This window comes from Lepisma saccharinum, chromosome 3 (genome assembly GCF_977018435.1).
Source record: "Lepisma saccharinum chromosome 3, izLepSacc3.1, whole genome shotgun sequence".
NCBI classification, from domain to species: Eukaryota; Metazoa; Arthropoda; class Insecta; order Zygentoma; family Lepismatidae; genus Lepisma; species Lepisma saccharinum.
The window spans coordinates 129904850-129918168 of NC_139231.1; the positions used below are offsets into that span (position 1 = coordinate 129904850).

The 13319-nt window shown below is 39.2% G+C and overlaps 1 protein-coding gene across 8 annotated transcripts in view; it reads right to left on the reverse strand.

Moving 5' to 3' along the window:
* RhoGAP71E (Rho GTPase activating protein at 71E) overlaps positions 1 to 13319 on the reverse strand; it is a 188275-nt gene that overhangs the window by 134169 nt on the left and 40787 nt on the right. For all 8 annotated transcript variants that reach the window (XM_083119385.1, XM_083119388.1, XM_083119382.1 and 5 more), the window contains exon 2: positions 12909 to 13063. In XM_083119385.1, coding sequence (XP_082975511.1) covers positions 12909 to 13015 — 107 coding nt within the window. In that variant the 5' untranslated portion in view covers positions 13016 to 13063. The remainder of the gene's footprint in view (positions 1 to 12908; positions 13064 to 13319) is intronic.

Genomic DNA, 13319 nt, shown 5'->3' on the forward strand with positions numbered 1-13319 from the left:
TAAATTGATCCGGAAAAAAGGTTCCTGTACCATATTTAAATTGATCCGGAAAAAAGGTTCCTGTACCGTATTTAAATTAATGCGAGAAAAGGTTCCTGGACCGTATTTAAATTAATCCGTAAAAATGTTCCTTGAGCGTATTTAAATTGATCCGGAATAAAGCTTCCTGGACGGTATTTACATTAATCCGAGAAAAGGTTCCTGGACCGTATTTAAATTAATCCGGAAAAATGTTCCTTGAGCGTATTTAAATTGATCCGGAAAAATGTTTCCTGGGCCGTATTTAAATTGATCCGGAATAAAGGTTCCTGGACCGTATTTAAATTGATCCGGAATAAAGGTTCCTGGACCGTATTTAAATTGATCCGGAATAAAGGTTCCTGGACCGTATTTAAATTGATCCGGAATAAAGGTTCCTGTACCGTAATTAAATTGATCCGGAATAAAGGTTCCTGGACCGTATTTAAATTAATCCGTAAAAATGTTCCTTGAGCGTATTTAAATTGATCCGCTATAAAGGTTTCTGGACTGCATTTAAATTAATCCGAGAAAAGGTTCCTGGACCGTATTTAAATTAATCCGAAAAAATGTTCCTTGAGCGTATTTAAATTGATCCGGAATAAAGGTTCCTGAACCGTATTTAAATTGATCCGGGAAAAGGTTCCTGAACCGTATTTAAATTGATCCGATAAAAAGGTTCCTGGACCGTATTTAAATTAATCCGGAAAAATGTTCAGAGGGCCGTATTTAAATTAATCCGGAAAAATGTTCAGAGGGCCGTATTTAAATTAATCCGGAAAAATGTTTCCTGGGCCGTATTTAAATTAATCCGCAAAAATGTTTCCTGGGCCGTATTTAAATTAATCCGGAAAATGGTTCCTCGATCGTACTTAAATTAATCCGGGAAAAGGTTCCTGGACCGTATTTAAATTGATCCGGAATAAAGGTTCCTGTACCGTATTTAAATTGATCCGGAAAAAAGGTTCCTGTACCGTATTTAAATTGATCCGGAATAAAGGTTCCTGGACCGTATTTAAATTGATCCGGAATAAAGGTTCCTGTACCGTATTTAAATTGATCCGGAAAAAAGGTTCCTGTACCGTATTTAAATTGATCCGGAATAAAGGTTCCTGTACCGTATTTAAATTGATCCGTAAAAATGTTCCTTGAGCGTATTTAAATTGATCCGGAATAAAGGTTCCTGGACCGTATTTAAATTGATCCGGAATAAAGGTTCCTGGACCGTATTTAAATTGATCCGGAATAAAGGTTCCTGGACCGTATTTAAATTGATCCGGAATAAAGGTTCCTGGACCGTATTTAAATTGATCCGGAATAAAGGTTCCTGGACCGTATTTAAATTGATCCGGAATAAAGGTTCCTGTACCGTATTTAAATTGATCCGGAATAAAGGTTCCTGTACCGTATTTAAATTGATCCGGAAAAAAGGTTCCTGTACCGTATTTAAATTGATCCGGAAAAAAGGTTCTTGGACCGTATTTAAATTGATCCGGAATAAAGGTTCCTGTACCGTATTTAAATTGATCCGGAAAAAGGTTCCTGTACCGTATTTAAATTAATGCGAGAAAAGGTTCCTGGACCGTATTTAAATTGATCCGGAAAAAAGGGGCCTGTACCGTATTTAAATTGATCCGGAAAAAAGGTTCCTGTACCGTATTTAAAATGATCCGGAATAAAGGTTCCTGTACCGTATTTAAATTGATCCGGAATAAAGGTTCCTGGACCGTATTTAAATTGATCCGGAATAAAGGTTCCTGGACCGTATTTAAATTGATCCGGAATAAAGGTTCCTGGACGGTATTTAAATTAATCCGAGAAAAGGTTCCTGGACCGTATTTAAATTAATCCGGAAAAATGTTCCTTGAGCGTATTTAAATTGATCCGGAAAAATGTTTCCTGGGCCGTATTTAAATTGATCCGGAATAAAGGTTCCTGGACCGTATTTAAATTGATCCGGAATAAAGGTTCCTGGACCGTATTTAAATTGATCCGGAATAAAGGTTCCTGTACCGTATTTAAATTGATCCGGAATAAAGGTTCCTGTACCGTATTTAAATTGATCCGGAATAAAGGTTCCTGTACCGTATTTAAATTGATCCGGAAAAAAGGTTCCTGCACCGTATTTAAATTGATCCGGAAAAAAGGTTCCTGCACCGTATTTAAATTGATCCGGAATAAAGGTTCCTGTACCGTATTTAAATTGATCCGGAATAAAGGTTCCTGGACCGTATTTAAATTGATCCGGAATAAAGGTTCCTGGACCGTATTTAAATTGATCCGGAATAAAGGTTTCTGTACCGTATTTAAATTGATCCGGAATAAAGGTTCCTGGACCGTATTTAAATTGATCCGGAATAAAGGTTCCTGGACCGTATTTAAATTGATCCGGAATAAAGGTTCCTGTACCATATTTAAATTGATCCGGAAAAATGTTTCCTGGGCCGTATTTAAATTGATCCGGAATAAAGGTTCCTGGACCGTATTTAAATTGATCCGGAATAAAGGTTCCTGGACCGTATTTAAATTGATCCGGAAAAAAGGTTCCTGTACCGTATTTAAATTGATCCGGAATAAAGGTTCCTGTACCGTATTTAAATTGATTCGGAATAAAGGTTCCTGTACCGTATTTAAATTCATCCGGAATAAAGGTTCCTGTACCGTATTTAAATTGATCCGGAATAAAGGTTCCTGTACCGTATTTAAATTGATCCGGAATAAAGGTTCCTGTACCGTATTTAAATTGATCCGGAATAAAGGTTCCTGTACCGTATTTAAATTGATCCGGAAAAAAAGGTTCCTGTACCGTATTTAAATTGATCCGGAATAAAGGTTCCTGGACCGTATTTAAATTGATCCGGAATAAAGGTTTCTGTACCGTATTTAAATTGATCCGGAATAAAGGTTCCTGTACCGTATTTAAATTGATCCGGAATAAAGGTTCCTGGACCGTATTTAAATTGATCCGGAATAAAGGTTCCTGTACCGTATTTAAATTGATCCGGAAAAAAGGTTCCTGTACCGTATTTAAATTGATCCGGAATAAAGGTTCCTGGACCGTATTTAAATTGATCCGGAATAAAGGTTCCTGGATCGTATTTAAATTGATCCGGAATAAAGGTTCCTGGACCGTATTTAAATTGATCCGGAATAAAGGTTCCTGTACCGTATTTAAATTGATCCGGAAAAAAGGTTCCTGTACCGTATTTAAATTGATCCGGAATAAAGGTTCCTGTACCGTATTTAAATTGATCCGGAAAAAAGGTTCCTGTACCGTATTTAAATTAATGCGAGAAAAGGTTCCTGGACCGTATTTAAATTAATCCGTAAAAATGTTCCTTGAGCGTATTTAAATTGATCCGGAATAAAGGTTCCTGGACTGTATTAAAATTAATCCGAGAAAAGGTTCCTGGACCGTATTTAAATTAATCCGGAAAAATGTTCCTTGAGCGTATTTAAATTGATCCGGAAAAATGTTTCCTGGACCGTATTTAAATTGATCCGGAATAAAGGTTCCTGGACCGTATTTAAATTGATCCGGAATAAAGGTTCCTGGACCGTATTTAAATTGATCCGGAATAAAGGTTCCTGGGCCGTATTTAAACTGAACCGGAATAAAGGTTCCTGGACCGTATTTAAATTCATCCGGAAATAGGTTCCTGGACCGTATTTAAATTAATCCGTAAAAATGATCCTTGAGCGTATTTAAATTGATCCGGAATAAAGGTTCCTGGACTGTATTTAAATTAATCCGAGAAAAGGTTCCTGGACCGTATTTAAATTAATCCGGAAAAATGTTCCTTGAGCGTATTTAAATTGATTCGGAAAAATGTTTCCTGGGCCGTATTTAAATTGATCCGGAATAAAGGTTCCTGGACCGTATTTAAATTGATCCGGAATAAAGGTTCCTTGACCGTATTTAAATTGATCCGGAATAAAGGTTCCTGGACCGTATTTAAACTGAACCCGAATAAAGGTTCCTTGACCGTATTTAAATTCATCCGGAAATAGGTTCCTGGACCGTATTTAAATTAATCCGTAAAAATGTTCCTTGAGCGTATTTAAATTGATCCGGAATAAAGGTTCCTGTACCGTATTTAAATTAATCCGAGAAAAGGTTCCTGGACCGTATTTAAATTAATCCGTAAAAATGGTCTTTGAGCGTATTTAAATTGATCCGGAATAAAGGTTCCTGGACTGTATTTAAATTAATCCGAGAAAAGGTTCCTGGACCGTATTTAAATTAATCCGGAAAAATGTTCCTTGAGTGTATTTAAATTGATCCGGAAAAATGTTTCGTGGGCCGTATTTAAATTGATCCGGAATAAAGGTTCCTGGACCGTATTTAAATTGATCCGGAATAAAGGTTCCTGGACCGTATTTAAATTGATCCGGAAAATGGTTCCTGGATCGTATTTAAATTAATCCGGAAAAATGTTCCTTGAGCATATTTAAATTGATCCGGAAAAATGTTTCCTGGGCCGTATTTAAATTGATCCGGAATAAAGGTTCCTGAACCGTATTTAAATTGATCCGGAATAAAGGTTCCTGGACCGTATTTAAATTGATCCGGAATAAAGGTTCCTGGACCGTATTTAAATTGTTCCGGAAAATGGTTCCTGGATCGTATTTAAATTAATCCGGAAAAAGGTTCCTGGACCGTATTTAAATTAATCCGTAAAAATGATCCTTGAGCGTATTTAAATTGATCCAGAAAAACGGTTCCTGTACCGTATTTAAATTGATCCGGAATAAAGGTTCCTGTACCGTATTTAAATTGATCCGGAATAAAGGTTCCTGTACCGTATTTAAATTGATCCGGAAAAAGGTTCCTGGACCGTATTTAAATTAATCCTTAAAAATGATCCTTTAGCGTATTTAAATTGATCCAGAAAAACGGTTCCTGTACCGTATTTAAATTGATCCGGAATAAAGGTTCCTGTACCGTATTTAAATTGATCCGGAATAAAGGTTCCTGTACCGTATTTAAATTGATCAGGAAAAAAGGTTCCTGTACCGTATTTAAATTAATCCGAGAAAAGGTTCCTGTACCGTATTTAAATTGATCCGGAAAAAAGGTTCCTGTACCGTATTTAAATTAATGCGAGAAAAGGTTCCTGGACCGTATTTAAATTAATCCGTAAAAATGTTCCTTGAGCGTATTTAAATTGATCCGGAATAAAGGTTCCTGGACTGTATTTAAATTAATCCGAGAAAAGGTTCCTGGACCGTATTTAAATTAATCCGGAAAAATGTTCCTTGAGCGTATTTAAATTGATCCGGAAAAATGTTTCCTGGGCCGTATTTAAATTGATCCGGAATAAAGGTTCCTGGACCATATTTAAATTGATCCGGAATAAAGGTTCCTGGACCGTATTTAAATTGATCCGGAATAAAGGTTCCTGGACCGTATTTAAACTGAACCGGAATAAAGGTTCCTGGACCGTATTTAAATTGATCCGGAATAAATGTTCCTGGACCGTATTTAAATTGATCCGGATTAAAGGTTCCAGGACTGTATTTAAATTGATCCGGAATAAAGGTTCCAGGACTGTATTTAAATTGATCCGGAATAAAGGTTCCTGGACCGTATTTAAATTGATCCGGAATAAAGGTTCCTGGACCGTATTTAAATTGATCCGGAATAAAGGTTCCTGGACCGTATTTAAATTGATCCGGAATAAAGGTTCCTGGACCGTATTTAAATTGATCCGGATTAAAGGTTCCTGGACCGTATTTAAACTGAACCGGAATAAAGGTTCCTGGACCGTATTTAAATTGATCCGGAATAAAGGTTCCTGGACCGTATTTAAATTGATCCGGAATAAAGGTTCCTGGACCGTATTTAAATTGATCCGGAATAAAGGTTCCTGGACCGTATTTAAATTGATCCGGAATAAAGGTTCCTGGACCGTATTTAAATTGATCCGGAATAAAGGTTCCTGGACCGTATTTAAATTGATCCGGATTAAAGGTTCCTGGACCGTATTTAAATTGATCCGGAATAAAGGTTCCTGGACCGTATTTAAATTGATCCGGAATAAAGGTTCCTGGACCGTATTTAAATTGATCCGGATTAAAGGTTCCTGGACCGTATTTAAACTGAACCGGAATAAAGGTTCCTTGACCGTATTTAAATTCATCCGGAAATAGGTTCCTGGACCGTATTTAAATTCATACGGGAAAAAGGTTCCTGGATCAAACAAATACTTTACAGACAAAAGGTTTCTTTGCGGTCCAGAACCAATTTACGCTTCATGATTTTGTCTCCTGGACCGAAATTGAATTTATTTAAAATTCCTGGACCTTGAACAACCCTGCTATTAAGGTACGAACCCAAGACTAGATTCTCAATGGCTTCAAAGTCCTGGAAGAGCCAGGGAATTTGTCCTTTCAAGTAGGAAGGCTGGGGAGACACTATGAACAAAATGTCCCAAGGAGAACAAACACTTTCCACAATGAAATATGTTCTTCCCTGACTCGCATCTCGTGCGTTAATTTTAATCTAGTTGTTGGGGATTTTATGAGCAACTTCTCGCGGCTAATTTATCAATTTCATGGTGGTCATTCTTATGGGAAGCAGTGTAGTATGTTTCATTTCGTGTACCCCTTTTTTTATAATTATGTTCCTCGGAACAGATAGTGCTCTCTGGCCCGTAACTTCTTCCTGGCCACCACGCCTCGTTGCCCCACAGGGTCACGCTAATGGTCAGAGAGGGCACAGGGCAGACCCGGAAAGTAATTGTTACGGCTTCATTCTGCCTGCAACAAAAATAAAGTTCCTCTTGTTGTCAGATGTTGCAAAGCCATGTTTTCTTGTCGCAATGCAATTTATCTTGCGCCAAAACATTGTCAGGAAGCAGCTGTCATGCTTCCTTGTTCTCATACACACACACAAAAAAAATTGACGTCCGGCTGTTTTTTGCGCTACTCTGCACGATACGGCTTATCCCATATACTTATTCCCTTACATTGAGCTGGGTAGCAAGCAGTGTTTTAAAACTACACTCTGCAAATCTATACCAGAGTTGTTTTGCGCCGACACGATGATACTAAACTTCACACACAAAAAACTGAGACACATCTTATGTCACAAGTTACGTCGAGTTATCGGGAAAATATTTTGCACTTATTTGGCAAAAAAATAATAATCACAAGTTGAAGATAGTTGTCAACATTTCCTGAAATGCAGAAATACGTTACTGTACTCATGTTTGACAGAAATTATTGATTTTGCAGGGTGTCGCCATCATAGATTGAAACAAAGGCATCGATATTTAGGCGCCATTTGATTGACTGAAATAAAAATTCTGGGTGTTTCAGCACTTAGGTTATTTGCACCCGCCACATTATACGGGGTTAAAATCAATATCTGTCCCAGCTAAGTGTGGAGCAAGGCTGCTCGAACTTCAGTCGCTTTCCCCCCTTCACGCAATTCTGTCACTCTCACGTGTTCATTGGTGGAGCCGTGTCTCGTTACTACTTGCACAGACTTGTTTCCCTCCACCTGCTCCACAGTTAGCTGGGACAGATTATAGTTAAAAGCTGAGGCTGTAAAATGACACTCAACACATATAAGGACAACCCACAGCCCTTCAGAGGATTATAGTGGCCGTAGGTACAGACGTCAGAGCCTCGTTGGCATGCAACATTGCAGTTAAATTTGTCGCCACTGGATTTGAACCACAGCACCTGCGCCTCCACCGGAAATCGAACCGGGTCTCCTCGATTACAAGACAATACTATTACTATGCTGCCGGGGAGGCTCATGAGTAGGGCTAGGATTTTGAAGCAAATGCATCTTTTTTTTGGTAATGCAGAAACGTTGCATAAGTAGATAGCAACGTGTTTTAGACGTAAGTGAATAAATTGGGATACCTTTGTTAGGGCATTTTTTACCCTTTTTGGAATGAAGGTCATTTTTTAAACTTTTTAAACGGTTTAAGTCATTTTTCGGCCATCTAAAAGTCACCTTATGCATTTTTCTACATTTTGGTGAAAGGGGCATTTTACATGCAAATGTAGCCCTTTGAAGGAGAGAGGTCCCCGACTCTCGTCTCATTTGCCTTCAGCGCAGTTCTGAATGACTGTATTTGAAGAAACAAAGAAATACTGCGCAGTATTGTTGATACAAGCTGTTGTGTAACAATTCAGCTCAAACAATGTGATTTCCCTATCTATCAGTAAATACATTGTCGCCGAACGGATTATTGTTCAAAAACAAGGGGTACAAAGTTTTGGTGTCTGTATCGGACATCTTGTCAGGGAAACAATTTGTACTCCATGCAATTGAAAGTGATATTGTTCACTTCAAGCCAAGTTCATTGGAAGTCGAGAGAAGTTTTCCATGTACAAGGCTCTCTTGTCCGACAACCGACAATCATTCATTTTTGAAAATTTGCATATGATTTTCGTTGTGGACTGCAACTCAGTACCTAAAGTGTAAAATATGACAAAGTGAACTTTCTTACTTATACTTCCATATGCAATGAACATGTGATAGATACTGTAACGTTAATTTGTAATTTGAATCTCTCTTGGTAGTTTATAAATTTGTTCTACAAATCTTTCAGAATTTTTAGGTCATTTTTCTAAGTTTATATGGCATTTTCTTGCATGTATTAGGTCATAAATGCATTTCTTAAGGTCATGTTTTGGCAATTTTAAGGTCATCAAAATCCTAGCCCTACTCAAGATCATTGGTGCCCAACCCCCCCCCCCCCCCCAAAAAAAAAGTGTGGAACACTAAACGTCTTACTTAACCGTCCTGTCGACGAGCAAGAAAGACACGAGCTCTTCCCGCCAGTATACACGACAAATGGGGCAACCGCGCCAGGTCAACCATGAGCACGGGAGAGGTCAACACTCAGCAGGAAGTTCTTTTCGACTAAATTTATTCTACAATGAAGAAGAAACGAGCAGCTTAGGCCACGATGTCAAAGATCTCATTAGTTCAGCTGCTGTGCGCACCAGATGGGGAGACTGCATGGGGCCATCCGCTTAGCCAGCGAAGTGTTGAATTGGAAGTCGAGATTTGATGAACTTTCCTCTATCAAACCCTCTATCAGAGCTTTATTAGTAACGAAGAACGTATATAATTGTAAAAAGCTTCCGCAATCTTATCTTTGGAGTATAAATAATAAGAGATTCCATTCTTCGGCGCTTCAATTACTGAAATGTCCGTCATTCTGAGCAGGGAAAACATGTATAAATATATATAGATCTCCGACTTTGGCTCGGGTTGGTTTATTTTTATGGTATCATATATTAATACATTAGACTTAAGTGCCCATTAAAACATACCTGCATGTAAAAAGCTTTCTAATCGATACAGAAAACGACCAGCTTTTGTTTCATCAGTTTAAATTAAATCTTTATAAATGCATTACCTTGATTCACGATTATGTTTAACTCGACAGTGAACTCTTCTACCTTCAGGAACCACACAAACGCAACACACGCTAGGCATCTCTCGGGATATAATGAACATATATCTTGAGAGAAACTATGGAAATTGATGAGGGTTACATAAAATCGTTATATAATGATCATTTTTGGTTGGTTTTTTTTATAAACTTTGGTTTTATAAGCTATATTTATTTCCCAATTTCTATTCTCGCTTCTTCGCACGTATAAATAACTCTGCTAAATCATTGATTCTTTAGGCTTACATCTCCCCATACGAACTTCCACAACGGCGTGCATTACCCATCTAAAGTTTTTGTATAACTTTATTATTGTTATAGTGGCGTTTGTTTCAAGACCAGTTTAGGCACAGATAGGTTAATCGGGACTGGATCCAAAGTTGCATTTGATTTGATTTTTGTTATTTAGCGTCGCTTTTCTTCCATTTTTTGGCTTTTCGCGACGATGATGACACTCAAAGAACACCCATGCAGGGATTCAAACTCGGGTCCCCTAGTGTCTACGGTTGCAGGTGTGATCTGGATCACTTTCACCGGGATCTAGTCCGGGACTACTTGACTATGCCGCGTTTGTTACAACCTGTCCCGGTTCCCGCGCTAGCTGATCGCTGGCTTTTCTCCGTGCTGGGGAAAGTCAAAGCCAGGCAGCCAATTAACATACTCAACGTCGCAACAGCGTCTACGTACAGTAGAAGAGGTGAGACAAGAAACTCTCCCACCGATGTGCTGGATCGGAAACGCGGCAAGCGCATGCGCGAACTTCCCCTATCGTGCACACAGGCAGGGTTGCCGAACGTCTTAATGTTGTGTGAGCACCGAGAAACAATGCGATCGACTTGCCTGTCTTCATTTAAAGTGTGTGTTTGTTTTGTGTGCAGTGTACTTGGTAGCATGTAAGCTTGCATTTCAGAGAAAGCAAGTAAACTCGGTGGACGGAAAGTAATCCACAGCCAAGGGCGAGAAATTGTATATAATGTCAATGCATTTATGAAAGACCAGGTGGGAGTTCGTATGTCCGAAAACCAGTTGCAAAGGAGGGTGGCTCGCGCATGTGGTGTTTCATTCAGCAGTGTGAGAAGAATTGTACTAATAGAAAGTAAAGCATGCACTACGTTGAAGAAACACTTTCATACGCCCCATAGAACACGATCTCGCCGAAAAATCAAAAGTCATATAGACGAGTTCGATAAGTGTGTTGTTAGGCGTGTTGTGCACGAATTTCACCTTACGGACGGGGAAGGTATCCGAAGGGTTTTGAAACAAAGAATAGAGTTCCAAGGCAGTGTCTGGTGTGTGCGCAAGATAATACGTGACCTAGAGTTTAAGTGGGAAAAGCAGAAAATAATAGACAATTGCTTATAGAAAAGGACGAAATAAGAAGTTTACGTTCATCGTACCTCAAAGCCATAAAAATCTTTCGTCGACAAGGACGACCCATTGTTTACGTTGACGGACTTATTTTCACAGCTCGACAACAAAGAAAGAAGCTTGGGTGGATGGAACCGCGGCTGCCGTCAAAGCACCGGTGTCTAAAGGGCAACGTGTAATTGTTGTACATGCTGGCGGTTAATGTTCAAATCTGGAAAATCTTTTGGCGATTAATACCATGATATGAATGCCAATTTTTTTATTATTATTATTTGATATATTTTATTTTACTTCGCGTTTTGTACCTCTTGGCTAATTTGCGAAGATGGGGATGAGTGATGAAATGATGAAATTGATGAATGGACATTTACAAACAACCATGACCGAGCGGAATTCGAACCCGGGACCCTTGGCGTCGCAGCGCGATGTGCTAACCACTCAGCCACAGGGTCCGGGAGAAGTTTATCACAAATTTGACACGAAACAGTGTTGTTGTTGTTGTTGTTGACAACGCCTCATGCCATAACGTACAAATAAATCCTGCGACTTCTTCCTCCTCCCGAAAAGACACTATGATTCATTCAGTGGCTCGTTCAAAACAACACCCCCTTTGACGCACACCAGAATTGTATTCCTTGGTGAAAATTAACAAACCCCGTTTGAAGATGTTCAAAATTGATTCCATCTTAGCAGAACGCGGTCATTCAGTTGTATGTTTACCACCACACCACTCAGATCGTCTTGCTTAGTTTTCTTGTGTTCTCGTTCTGCGTAGACATTTGACCCGTATGCACTGCCAACCCTGCTTCTGTGCGTCCTTCCCCTACGTATGGCTTGGGCGTGAGGCCGCGAGGAGTTTCTTGTCTTACCTATTCTACTGTAAGCGCCTCTCTTCTGGCTTCCATTCGCTCCTCGCTGCCCAGCAGACGATTTTTTTCCTCGTTTCTCATTGGCAGCTCTCAGGGGACAGCTTTACAACTTCGACATCGGGAAGACCCATTATTTATACTGTAGCTAGTTGTTAGATGCACAGCTTATGTTGCTTTTCGCGGTTCATATCAGGATATTTCGAATATTATTTTTGCTACACCACGGATCGTTCAAATTCGTTATTCTAAGACCACTAATTTGAGACAGTTAAGGTAAATTCGAGCGTAGGCGATCAACCAGAAAGTAAGACCTAAAACTAACAAACTGTTCAATGGACCTGACTGGCAAGAGATAAAAAGAAAAGGTCATCGCCTCTAACCAAGAGGTAAATAATCCGTCACTTAATGGTGGGGTACAGTGGCACCACCTTATGCTGCTCAAGACCACCAAAATAATTTGTCGTATTATTATTATATTAAGGGTGCGGCAACGAATCGGGCGATTTTAAATACTACAAGCTTAAGACAAATTAATACATAATACATAAGAAAACATACATAATTGGCAAAATTAACTAATTTATTAAATGAAGAACAAATACCAAAAGAAAATACAAATACAATTTTGATCTATTTAAAAATAACATTACTACGATAACCTCCATTTCGTTCCACACACACAGACTACCAGTTTTTGGGTAGGAAATTGAGCCACCACTTCCCGGATCCGAATTTTAAGTTTATTGAGGGTGTGTGGAGTTGGTGTTGGAGGACCGTTGCTTTTTTAAAATACTCCCAAAATTACACGCGGACAGATCGGGTGATCTGGCGGAACAAGGAATATACCCGTTGTTCTTCCAATACGTACATTTTTACAGAGAATGTGCGCGGTACCTCGTTCTACGGCTACAACTTAACTAATAAATGGTAAAGCAGGGGCTGCAAGTGGGCAGTAGTCACGCATTACCTCTGACGCAACAACTAGATATATCCAGTGTTGAAAAATCGCCAGATTCATTGCCGCACCCTGTATCGTGGTTCGTGGTAAATAGATAAAACAGATTCTAAAAAATTAGTAAGAACATTGTTCGTGTACGTTATATCATGATATATAGAAGGGGGAATTTTAGTTTTTTTGTGAGCTAACTTGTGTTTGAGCCCACCCCTGTTGGGGTAAATAGACAAAGATTGCACATGTGATTTTCTTTTGAAATGCCATGGTACTTACTTCTCAAGTCGACGTAAGTAGGGCACGGGAGGGTGGCCACAGGAGGTCACTACAGTGCTGATGGTAGCTGCTCTGCGGTGCATTCTCTCGGCCCAACTTGTCATCATACACGGCGGCCCGGAATCCCAGCCTCCGTGCACTCCACCGCTACACCCCTGGAAGATAACAACACTCCAGTACTTCCAGCTCCTGAATAACAAAAAAATATGCACAATTTGATACCACCTGGCAATTTTGAGTAAACAAGCACAACTATTATAAATTATCTTACAGAATAGACCAGTATATTTTACCAAATGATAACGTCAGCAAAATTTGAGGGATAGAAATTTGAAAACTTGTCATGTGACAAGATATGGGAAAGGAGAGTTTACAGGATTCTTGTTTGGTTGGTTGTTTTGGCGTTTCAAA